Source organism: Sabethes cyaneus, chromosome 2 (genome assembly GCF_943734655.1).
Source record: "Sabethes cyaneus chromosome 2, idSabCyanKW18_F2, whole genome shotgun sequence".
NCBI classification, from domain to species: Eukaryota; Metazoa; Arthropoda; class Insecta; order Diptera; family Culicidae; genus Sabethes; species Sabethes cyaneus.
Window position 1 is genome coordinate 72,600,590 of NC_071354.1, and position 13,052 is coordinate 72,613,641.

The 13,052-nt window shown below is 43.5% G+C and overlaps 1 protein-coding gene across 3 annotated transcripts in view; it reads left to right on the forward strand.

Moving 5' to 3' along the window:
• Positions 1–13,052, forward strand: part of LOC128735104 (protein CBFA2T2) — a 179,707-nt gene that overhangs the window by 157,740 nt on the left and 8,915 nt on the right. For all 3 annotated transcript variants that reach the window (XM_053829594.1, XM_053829593.1, XM_053829595.1), the window contains 2 exons: positions 9,741–9,907; positions 9,998–10,172. In XM_053829594.1, coding sequence (XP_053685569.1) covers positions 9,741–9,907; positions 9,998–10,172 — 342 coding nt within the window. The remainder of the gene's footprint in view (positions 1–9,740; positions 9,908–9,997; positions 10,173–13,052) is intronic.

Consider the following 13,052-nt stretch of genomic DNA (forward strand, 5'->3'; position numbering starts at 1 on the left):
TATTTGGTACGGACTAGAGGATTTCAGTCGTTCGGCTTTTTTTCAGGAAGAATCCATCACTCGAGACCAGTCAAATCTGCTGCTCTGCTAAAAAGTGGATTCAGGTTGATTCAGATAGGGCAAAACAGATGAATTTCAGAGCCATTCACGGTTTGAATCATCGATTTTTTTCTGCTATGAATTCTACCAGCATAAATGCGTAATCGCTTTTGGCACGATTGTTTATGCTGTGTTACGCACCTAGGTTATAGAATTTTGGGTTTAACGTCACATTCCCCGAAGCCCAGCTTTAAACAGAAATTTTCCACTAAAAAACAAGATTTTTATGGCGCATTTATTACATTCTCCAATAATCAACTTACAATGAAAGCATTCTTTGTGTCATTCAAAAGCGCTTTAATTGCAAATATGGAGACATTATCAACTGAAGCCAAATTTGAAATAAATACTGCATCTAGCGTACAAATAGTAGAACAGTGAGTATTATTTCCGTTTGTCTGTGGTTTTGGGCTATTCATCTCGTATCGCGTCTAATATCGACTCCACACATACTCTAGTGTCCTCGTCTATCAGTAGGAACACTCACATTCAATGAGAGCAGGGTCTGTCACAGAGTTGTTGACTTATGTCCGCATATTATTTCACTGGTTATTCTTTCGAAATCCATGTTACATGTCCAGCCTACTGTAGCCTGTCCTATTAGTAGCATCTCCCCCCTCTTGCAAATTGCAAATTTAGCAAATCTCGTGATACACCTGTATCACATTAGAAGCTCAATTTGCAACCAAGAATTGATCCATAGCACTATGTGCCTAGAAATCGGCCTCTCTTATCATCCAAACATCGTGAACAAGTCCTTAGATGGCAATTGCAATTCGAAAAAGACGCTATGCTTTTGGCCGCTTACATTACCTAGTCAGGTCAAAGCCGCAATAGCTCATGCTGTATTGAGACATTTGTTCCAATCCATTCTGTTTTGAGCTGTATGTTGCCTAGAGCTTGAGCAAATGCGCACGTCCTGCTTTTCTGTTTCTGGTGCCAAACGATTCGACGATGATGGTCCCGCAAATTTCCCTCACAAACATGGCTTATACATTTTCACCATTTTCCGTAATCCATCAATGCCCCAAGGTAGATAGTCCATAGCATTTCTAATTTAAAGACTCCCGAGGGTTTCAGTTTCTCAGCGAGCAGTGGTCAAAGCGGTTCTATCTCAGCATCTTCCGAAGTCAAAACCAGTCCCTATTTCAAGATTGAATAAGTTCCTAGATTTCCAGTTCGCTGATGCCACTGGTTATCCCAGTCACCAGGTATTCACGAGCTTGCCAATCTCCTCAGAGCCGGGGTGGCTCGTGCCGTTTGAAAAATTTCTCCCCACTGACTTGGTCCTAGGTTACTTGTTGCCACTTCGTTAAACGTCTCGACACACGCAAGGGGTTTTCAAACTGGTCAAGCCCTCCGGTACGTTGGGCTACTCTATTCCTGGTGCCGGTGGGGTTCTAGGAGAACTGATTTCACTGAACACTCATCTGGCATCCTCGCGACGTAGTCGACCCACCGTAGCCTCCCGACTTTCGCTAGGTGTACGACGAAAAACCCTTCCTAGTAGTATTTTCTGCTCCGGTCCGGCAGTCTCCGCTTTCCGTTTGTACTACGCCAAAAATAGTTTGCAATATCTTTCATTCAAATACAGCAAGTGCACGTATGTCTTCTGAGAAATCTGTCAGCTAAACAATAATAAAGCTGCTGGAAAGTACCAACTCCCAGTAGAACTCTACAAAAATGGCCAAGAACTGTTAGCAACGGCAATTCGCTTGTTAATTTCAACTACCGGAAGAGAAACTACTGGAGGAGAAACTACCGGAGGAGTGGATGGAAGGTGTGGTCTATCCCATCTACAAAACGGGCGATCGGCTAGATTGTTGTAATTACCGCGGCCTTACGCTGGTCGTCAACGCCGCCTACAAGGGGCTCTTCCAGATTTTGTTACGTCGTTTATCTCCAATAGCAAGACAATCCGTACGGAAGTACCACGCGGGCTTTATGTGGCCAAATATGGAAGTCAAACGTCAGGATTACAACGCATCATATTTTCGTGGATCAGAGCTTCAGAGCAACATGCGATACAATTGAACGTGAATAGCTACGGCAGATAATGCACAAGTACGGTACGAGTCCGGACAAACTGACGCGGCTGATCAAAGCTATTCTGGAGCGAGTGATGTGCTACGTGCGCATTTCGGGGACACACTCGAGTCCTTTCGAATCGCGCAGAGGGTTCTGCCAAGGGGATGCACTGTCCTGTATGTTATTCAATATCGCTATTGAAGGTGTGATCCGCCGAGCAGGCATCTAAACGAGAGGAACGATCTTCAGCAAGAGTAGCCAACTCCTAGCCTTCTCAGGCGACCTCTACATCATTACTAGAAACCTTGGGCCGGCGGAGGTAATCCACGCCAAATACAAACGGAGGCTAGGACGATAGGGTTACAAATCAATGCGTCGAAAACCAAACATATGCTAGGAAGAGGCTCCAGAGAAAGCCACGTTCGCGTCCCACGTACAGTGACTATTGATGGCGATGAACTGGAAGTGGTTGATGAGTTCGAATATTTGGCATCTCTGGTCACCGCTGACAATTTATTTAATTTTATTTATTTATTTATTTGGGATAATTCATCTGACCTTGAATCTGTCTACATGAATAAAACTTAAGTTAAATAAAATCCAAACTACGCGAGTAGGGAGACTTCCAGTAGGGAGTAAGGAGATTCAACGACGCATTCAAGCTGAAAATCGAGGCTACTTTTCCATCCGTAAGACGCTTCGATCAAAGAGCATTCGCCGCCGCACATAGCTGACGATGTACAAAACGCTATCAGTAGTCCTCTACGGACTTGAGACAGTAACTTTGCTTACAGAAGACATACGAGCACCTGCCGTATTTGAACGAAAGGTGTTGTGGACTATTTTTAACGGATTAAAAACAGATAGCGAAGAGTGGCGTAGGCGTATGAAGCACGAGTTGCAGGTACCACTTGGAAAGATTCCCACCTGACGTAAGTTGGGAGACTACGGAGGGCCGGCCACGTCGCAAGGATGCTGGTGAAATGCGTTCTCTTCATGAACCCCACCGACACCAAGAATAGAGGGGTCCAACGTGCTAGATGGCTCGACCAGGATGAAGCCGACATGCGTGTGTCGAGACTCGCAACTAATTGGCGACGAGTAGCCCACGACCGAGTAGAATGGAGAGGAATTCTCGATATGGCGAGAACCACCTCGGCTTTCGCCTGGTACAGTAGTAGTACGTATGTCTTCCGTAAGGAAAGTTGCAGTCTCAAGTTTGTAAAGGATTAGCATGCTATACATCGAGAGCTTTGTGCGTCTTGCGGAGCAAAAAGTAGACCTGACTTTCAGCTTGAGTGCGTCATTGAACCTCCTTATTCGTATTCTTGTTGGCTGTAACCAGATATCCCAAATATTTGAACTCATCAATCACTTCCAGTTCACAGTATAGATAGTAAACATAGATCAGCGGATGCACCCTCCCGCAGAACTGGCAACGAAAAAACTACAATGACATCTCAGCAACACTGCAAAATTCACAAGCATCGCAAACGATATTATGACGTCATGCTTTTTTGGATACACGTTTAGACAGTTCTTTTGGATACAAAAGATTCATCTTCTTAGTTCATAGCCGTCAGTTGTCACTGTTCATGAGAGGCGAACATTGTTTTCTCTTCTCATGTTTCTGTCGTATTGATATAGACCATCAATAGCGATGATAAATAACATACAGGGCAGTCCATCCCTTTGTTGCAACCCTCTGCGCGATTCGAAAGGACTCTAGAGCTAGAGTGCCCTCGAAACACGCACATTGCGCATCACTCGCTCAACGGTAGGTTTGATCAGCCGCAACATTTTGTTCGAAAGCTCATTCTCGTACAATATTTGCTACAGCTGTTCACACTCGACTGTATCGTATGCTGCCTTGAAATCCATAAAAATATCTCTTGCTATTGAGGATAGACGCAGTCGCATACCATTCGAATCGAAGCTTGCTCTCTATGACACATCCTCAAGATCTATATTATACAACAGGGCATGTCTCCGTTCTCTGCGAGATTTAAAAGCATTCCAGAGTTTCCTCGAAACAACAATTGCCTAAGTTTATCCTCATTCTAATGCACGATTTGTCATAGTTGTCCTTGATCCACGGCCTCGAATCCGGTGAAAATATGACATTTTTCCAAATAAAATTTGACCTGTACTGGCAATGTCTTTCTTTGGTCTTCTTGGTTGACGGTAATAGACGCTGGAATGAGATTCGTAAGAGTACCCTATAGCAGGAATACTACAGTAGATGGAGTATTTCAGCAAGTCTTCTTTCCTTTGGACAGAGATCCCACCAATTCATTCTTCCCAAAGCGTTTCTCTACCATGCTTGTTTATTCAACTAACCCAGCAGTCCGTTCATGGCGGCCACTAGCTGTGGTGCGTATCGGAATCTGGCACCTGGGCATGTGCAACAGACTCGCATAGATCAGCGTTGCTAGCAGATTCACCAGTTAGGTTCCACCTAACGACCACCTCGATATTATTCGTAACCAAATTCTATTTCACATCCTGCATTTAGCGCCCGTCCAGCTCCTTATAGTAATAAATGTGTTTCTGGCACTTCATTTGTCTCAAAATAGACTGCTCAAAATTGTTGCTCATGAGCCTATACGTATCATATGTTATCTTATTTGTAGTGTTCGACTTCAATGTGTCAATCAATGTCTTTCGTGACCATCTACTTCATGTTTTTCTTAGAAATTAATTTACTAGTTTATCTAATAAAACGTAGATGACAGATGTCAAATGAATCTTAAAAATAAACAAAAAACAATAAATGGGCCCTACGTGCAAATACTGTCTCGCTAGGGTAACGATAGTTATCCCCGATTACGGGGTTGCCTTGTTGAGTGTAACTAGCGTTGATATCGTTGGCGTTGTCACTGTTACTGTCGCCGTCGCTCTCATCGTCGACGAAGTCGTCGCTGCCGTCGTCGCTGCCGTCGTCGCTGCCGTCGTCGCTGTCGTCATCGCTGTCGCGTCCCTGCTGCTGTTGCTGCTACTGTAGCCGTCGCTGACGCCATCCCTATCGTTGTCACTGTCGTCGTCGCTGACGCCGTCGCTGTCGTCGTCGCTGTCGTTGCTGTCGTGGTTGCCGTCATTGTTGCTGTCGTCGTGGCAGTCGTCGTCGCCGCCCAGCCTAGCTTCGAGGTACGATGCTGGTCTAACAAGCCAGTCGTCGTATGTTCGAATCTCGGCTAGGCGGTGCTTGCTAGTTAGTGTCAGTAGGATTGTTGCACTGGCCCCGTAATTTTCCTGTACTCTAACAGCCGGCTGCGAAGTCTGTCGATAAAGAAGGGTAATGTCTAAAGACGGTATAAACCCATGGCTTTGCTTTTTGGCAGTCGTCGTCGCCGCTGCTGTCGCCGTCACTGTCGTCGTCGCTGGCGTCATCACTGTCGTTGGCGCTGCTGCTGTCGTTGTCGCCGTCGCTGTCACTGTCGCTGTCGCTGTCACTGCCACCGTCGCTGACGCCATCGCTATCGTCGTCGCTGTCGCTGTTGCTGTCGTCGTCGCTGGCGTCGTCGCTATCGTCGTCGCCGCTTATGTTGCTCTCACAGTCGCCGTCGCTCCCGTCGTCATCGTTGTTGTCGCTGGTGCCGTGCTGCAGCCGTCGCTGTCACTATCGCAGTCACAGCCACCGTCGCTATCGTCGTCGCTGTCGCTGTCGTCGTCGCTGTCATTGTTGCTGTCGTCGTCGCCGCTGCTGTTGCCGTCGCTGACACTGTCACTGTCATCGTTGCTGGCGTCATCGCTCTCGTTGGTGCTGCTGATGTCACTGTGGCCGTCGCTTCCGCCGTCACTGTCGTCGTCGCGGTCGTCGTTACTGTCGTCGTCACTGTTGCTGTCGCTGTCGCCGGTGCTGTCACTTTTGCTGTCGTCGTCACTGTCGTGGTCGCTGGCGTCGTCGCTGTCGTTGTCTTTGTCGTCGCTGGAGCCGTCGCTGTAGCCGTCGCTGTCACTGTCGCCATCGCTGACGCAATCGTTGACGTTGTTACTATCGTCGTCGCTGTCGCTATCGCCATCGCTGTTGCCAACGCTGTTTCCAACGCTGTCGCCGTCGCTGGCGTCGTCATCGTCGTCGTCGTTTCAACATCTCTATCAATCATTTCCATTCATGGAAAGCATATGTTCGTGTTCCTAGACCACGAATTCGACGCATTTATGTTTAGATCAATACTTCTAGGCTCGGTTTCAGTCTTACTTAAATTGCCTCCATCATCCCATAATGTTGAAGTCATCTGTGAATCGTAAAAGTTGATTCTTCTACTGAAAACCATGCCTCTCGCTTCTATGCTCGGTTACTGGACGATGTCCTACTAGTTAAGGATAAGCCATCACCTTGTTTTAACCACATTGCATCTTGAAGAGGTTCGATAGAGCCACCGAGTCGTACATGAAACATTTTACTGGATCCAACGTTTATTTGATAAATCGCGTCAGTTTGTTCGAAAAATCACATTATCTCTCACAACTGGTCTCGTAACTAGAGTATGAAGAAAGGACCAAGAAACAAATTCTTAAAGATGACGAAAATTCAATGAAAAGATAGCGAAAAAGTGATGATGAAAAGATGGCGAAAAAACAACGAACAGTTGACCAGAAGACGATGAAGGCCGTTAAAAATACGACGGAAACAACAGGAAAATATGATGGAATGACGACGAAAATATACCAAAAGCTGTGTTACGTCTTTCATTTCATTTCATTTCATTTTTATTTATTTATCCATCTGGCCAAGTAGGCCTCCATGAATTTACTTGGATGGGGTCTTGCATAGAAAAAAGCGTCAAAATGGCAACAAAGAGAATGAAAACATGCCGAATATACGACAGAAAGACGACGAAAAATGACAAGAAAGTGACGGAAATATTACACAAAACATCAAAACAACGATAAAAAGATGGCACGAAACCGGGGAAAATCGACAACATAGCGCGGAGAAAACGGCAAAGCCACCGAAAAAAGCAACAAAAAACAGAGATAAATAAATGACAAAGAGACCATGAAAAGGGAACAAAAATACGATGAATACGAAGAAAGAACCACAAAAAGATGACAAACGACGGCGAAGAGGCGTCGAAAAGACGACGAAGAGGCAGCGAAAAGACAACGGAAAGATGATGAAAAAGTTATGGTGTTCTCAAGATCATTAGGGGAACTGTGGGTAAAATCGACACCCTAACAATTTTCATAGAAATTCCATATTTGTACGTCAAATATTGTCCAACTGACGTCCCAGAATCTATGTTTAACTCTAAATCCTTCATTCCACGAGGTCTATTTGATACAAATTTTGATTGTTTTCGATATAAGTATAATGAACGGGTAAACACTCGACACCCTGTCAGGGTAAAACCGACACCTCGTAAATATCAGGTAAAATCTATTCTTAAAAAAAATTATGATTCTCATGGAAGATGCCTATACGCCTATACGTACTATACGTCTAGCGACAGCGAGGAAGAATCAACCCCCTTACCTACTTCCCTTCTAATTCTTCATTTACCGTTGAATTTGTCTTTTTTTAATGCAACGATCAATAGCACTTTCAGTTTTAAGCATAAGCATAAGCATAGGATACCGCTCGTGTGCTGCTACTCCGTTATTGACCAGGACCGATGAAAATTGCAAAATGATGGCTGGAAAGAGCATACTTGGGACAGCACGCTATTGCTCATTGTGCAACCTTATCAGGTCCCTGCATGCTGATCAATACCAACGCCGGCCACGTCCGAATGCGGGTCCTGGTGGGATGGGAAGGAATGTTAGTCCAATACTTGTTGCTACTAAAAACCAGGGAATCCTCTGCATCTTCACAAGTATTTCGGGAAAGGAATTGTTGTTACTAGATGGGGGGAGTTATATGAGACTAACCTGACTATTCAAAAAATTTCTGGTAAAGCCAGTAATTACGAAAATTAAGATACCTTTAAAAAATACCTTTTAATAAATTTAATATAATGCCATTGGCGCTCATATACAACCATAGTTTGATAATTTATATTTAAAAATATTATGCACATGCGAGATTTAAAGTGACTCGAAAACCTCGTGACAAATTTGAATTTATTATACCTGAAAACAAAAATCAGGCATAATGAAACAAGCCAATATAGTTCCTAAGTTGATAAGCATTTCCTCCTATCAACGCTAATATGCAGAGATATAGTACCCTACACGCTTAACGATCAATAGCACTTTCAGTTTTGTACCAAAACATAAAACTAAAAGCATTAAACTTAAAACACATACTATCTAGAAGCACAAAGGGCGGTTTTAACCGGACTAAGAGTGTCGAATTTACCCCGAATCGCCTCAAAATTTCAGAACAATGGTTTAGAGCGGCAATAAACATAAAAATCGCTTGTATTTTTACAAAATAGACTAAAGAAGGTGATAAATCAGGGATGCAAAAAGCTTCAAATTTTGCAATTTTTTCCTACTAAAACACTTAATTGCACTTACGTGCAAATTTTTACAAGAATTGTTTCCTCACTGCTTACCGGTCATGTTTTGCTGTTTCTTATGACATCTATGGAATTTCGGCGGCGTTAAAATGACTCAAAACGTAAGAAATAACAAGTGTAAACAGAATGCATTAGACAATTAGCAAAAAAAAGCTTATTACTTGAAAAATCGAGGGGTGTCGGTTTTACCCACAGTGTTGGTTGTACCCGAATTACCCGTATTTAGAACCAACTTTGATCTATTAGAATAATCCTGTAGTTTTTTTTTACAAAAATATTTGTCAAAAATAGAAACAATCGAAAAAATTTCTATTCCGTTCCATTCCGGCATGACTGAACGGGACGAATGCAGTTCATTGAAATCCACATGATAAACTACCGCCTGTACATACGGTAGCTGCTTGGCCACCGAAACAGATTTCGCATCCTTCCCCTGGAAAACGGACCGGTGCATTTCTAAAGCACGGTTCCTAGTGGCGGCCGGCCAAGCGGCAGCGGATGGTTGACGGTGGCATGAAATATAAAAAGCGATCGGTTGGTGATTTTTCTTCACTCTCCGGTTCATTCGGCGCAGCGTTCTTATCCTCCCGCATTCTGCTGCTGCTGCTGCTGCTGCTGGGGTGGGAATGGAAATTGTTTTTCCTGTATATGAGCAATGGCATGCACAGAATGTTTAGACTTCCTCCTGCCATCCGAGCCCTTCCGGTATTTCAATCTTTTGGCAACAGCAGACGCGTCCACTTAGAGCTCGAGATGGAGGGGTGAGGTCCCAACAGACGTTCGGTTCCGATGTTATTTCGAAAGCACAGCAGGGAAAGCAGCAACCTACAGCGAATCTCTGTGGAGAGAGAGACAGAGAGAGTGCATGTGCTGTTTTTAAGTGCCATTCTTTGTTCCAGCAAAGCTTTTGTTTCACATGTGTGCGAAATATTTGGTATCCGGCAAAGTCGGGCAGCATAGAATTAGCTTTGACAGCACTTCATCATTATCGTGTACCAGCTGGTTCTGGTCTATAGTTTTTTCCACCCGTGCCAACTCTGGCAAATAGTGTGCGTATGGGTTGGTGGGTGCAAGCATGTGTGCAAGCGCGTTCTTGCAATTGATTGGATCCGAAATGTTTATTGGACATTTTCGTTCTATTTGCAGACTCCCTCCCAATACGTCCGATCGAACGAGACCAGTGTGATGGAATACGTTCAGAACCTAGCCGACACCGCCGACATCTTCCTATCGCACGAAGGATTTGGCTCCTCGACACCGATCCCAGCGCCCGCTATCAACGGACTCAGTCTGAAACGGCGAGCCTCCGATAAGTACGGATTCCCTCCTACTACGTAGTTCCTACCAAATCCTGCGAAGGGTCTTAAATTCTTACGCCTGTTTGCATTCTCTCGTTCCGACAGCTTATACGATACTCATCCTGCGGGACCACCCGAATGGGGCGACTATATACTGCCGCCATCGAAACGTCCACATCCGTCGCTTCTGCTGGCATCCGGCACGCCGCAGCTCTATCCCACGCATCCGGCACTGTTCGAGTACCAGAACGGAGCGCTGCATCCACATTCCGACGGACTGGTGAGTAGCAGACAAGGTGTACACAGCATGGCACTCCGTGGTGCAAATCATTTACTCTGTAGCGTGTTTTATCATATTATCCTAATGCTTTGTAAAGACACATTGTTTTTTGATTTTTGTTGTGTCATAGTTAAGTAATTTATTTAAAAAAAGAAATTGGTTTCATGGCAACTATTATACGCCTTGATATTTCTGAGATAAACTAATTCAGTAGTTGTTGTTCGTTTACGAATAGTGATTTTTGAAGTTCTTTTTTTTTCATTTTAAAATAAAATTACAATAATGCATGAGTTTTTAATTCAAAGCGATGAAGTGGTGACTATCGTTGTTTTGGAGATAATTTCATGTAAATGCTGATCACGACGTCGCTTAAGGTTGCTCATGATGTGCAAGGTTCAGCTTTTCACCAGTTTTTCTCGCAAAAAAACCGTGTATTATTGTCTTCCGTTTCTGGTTTATCCATATAGGCGAAAGGCTTTACGTAACCCCACGAAAGATTGTTTAAAGTTGTCAAAATACTCAACCCTTCAAGGGTTCAAGGCACAAGGCCTTCATTTTTTTAGTCATAACTCAACAACGAAAATAGACTATCTCAAAATGTTTTAAACTAAAATATTTGAAATTGATCAACCTCACGTTTTATAAGTTGACTTATAATGAAAACAGCCATTAATAATTTTTTATAACGGTAGTCTTTCCAACCGACAGTTCCCTCTGCCGGTAAGTAATGAAATCACAGGTATTTTATAATACCTATGTGCAGAGTGAAGTGAAGGGGAAAGAGCAGAAATTAAGATAAGTGAGGATCATTGAAGCAATATTTACTAGGTTCGTAGCTCGCTTCCTGCTACCAGACTAAGTAATCCACCGGTTGAAGCAGACCCAGCGTTTAGGCCGGCAAACCTATGCGGTCGCACGGAGCCTCGCGCTTCAGAGTCTCGCGCTTGGTGATGACTAGAGAAATATGTTAAAAATTCTTCTTGACAATCAGTGGTTGAATACAATACAATAGGCAGTTCAGAAATATTTGCGTGATTCCTATTGTTTCCTTTCCTCTTTTAAATGAAATTAAGCCCCGGTGCTTTGGAATGGGTCGTTGGATAATATGCCCAACGACACGGCTCAGCTTGTTAGCCGATGGTTTACGGAAGTTTGCATCAAATGGGAACTTAGCACTTTCGAACCAATGAAATCTTCAGGTCCGGATGGTATTCTACTCATTTTCTTACAGAAAATGGACGGCGGTATAATACCCGAGTTCATCAACCTTTTTCGAGACAGTTTCATAACATATCGCGGAGCATTCGCGGAAAGTAGAGAGGGTAAGAGAAAATCAATAAATCTCAACTCAATAAATCTGACATCAACGCTTCTTGGGTGGATGGAGAAAATCTCTGGCAACTATACCCGCAATGAGTTTTTAAAGATTGGGGGATTAACATAGATGAGGATTAACATAGATACCAACACGGTAAATCGTTAATTGAGAAAACGCTCAAATATCAAGAAACGGCACTTTTTGCTTCCCCTGATATTGGAGGAGCTTTCGATTACACGGGCTTCGTTTCAATTATTACAGTTCTCTTTCGAAACAAAATTGACCTCACTACAATGCGCTGGATTTAAGCAATGTTCTCGAGTAGAGAAATCCCATCATAATTGGCAAATACATCGGTCACGATTTCGGTGGTCAAAGGATGTCCACAAGGAGAAGTTTCTTCACTCTTACTTTGGTCACTGGTGGGAGCCTAAATAGATTAAACAGTTAAATCTACTGTGTATCTACTTAAATCAGTGTTGCGAAGCCCACACTCGTGTGGTCTAGTTTTCTCACACACGCATACTCATTCTAACGAACATAGGCATCCCTTTAAAACTCCCGCTCTTATTTCTCCATGCGCTGCAACGCGTTTTTGCGAGCGTGTGTTTAGCTAACAGCTACAGTTGTCGCTCGTCGTTCGACGTTGCAGCCCGATCTACTGATACCGATTACTCACGACGGCTCGTACGGCGGCGAAGATACAGAAGAAGAAGAAAAAGTAATGCAAAATTTGTGTCCCAGTGCGCCACCAGCCTCACGGACGACTGATTCCCCACGAATTTTTCGACTCGGAAATATGCTATGCAGGAAGACAATTTGAGGATGCGCGAGTATATGGATAGCAGAATGTCTGCACACAGCACCGGCGGCTGATTCTTTTGCGCCTGTGTGTGCGGCGTAAGCGTTGAATGGTATGTTTCTCATACTCATTCGCGTATGAGTAGGTATCCCAAGCAACACAGCTTGTTATCGAATAGTATAATATTACATATATCAGAACTTCTCTATTACCTGAAAAACGCAAAAAATTTAAGTCTAATGAAACAAGAATTGAAAGAAGTATGTATTAGGTTATTTCATACCAATTTAAAACGTTATTATAGCATCAGCTACAACTTGTTCTTCCAGTAGTTTAAATTTAGTAATGGAGACATAATAAAAACTTCGTGTTAACATGTTGACAAAACAAACATTAAACATTTGATATGAGCTGTCAAATAAATTCATGTTATCCCAAAACATCTCAAAACCTTAATAATAACGGCATATGTTTTCAAAGTACGTTTATAGTACTCTTAAGCGACTAATTTCCACGAATATTATTTTCTAACTTGTTTTGTGTGTTACTTGGGATGGTTGAGTTCTTGGTGGACGTCCTTCATGCGGCCCTTCGACGTAATCCGCTCGGTCCGTGGATTGATTTGAGGGAAAACTTTCAATAACGGACTGGCCTACAGTATACAATTTAGTCGTGTCTTCTCCTTCGTGCTGTGGAATTGAATATTTCCGGTATTAACGCAGGGCGAGTCTTGAGAAATGATAGTTGAGTCCTTAAACTG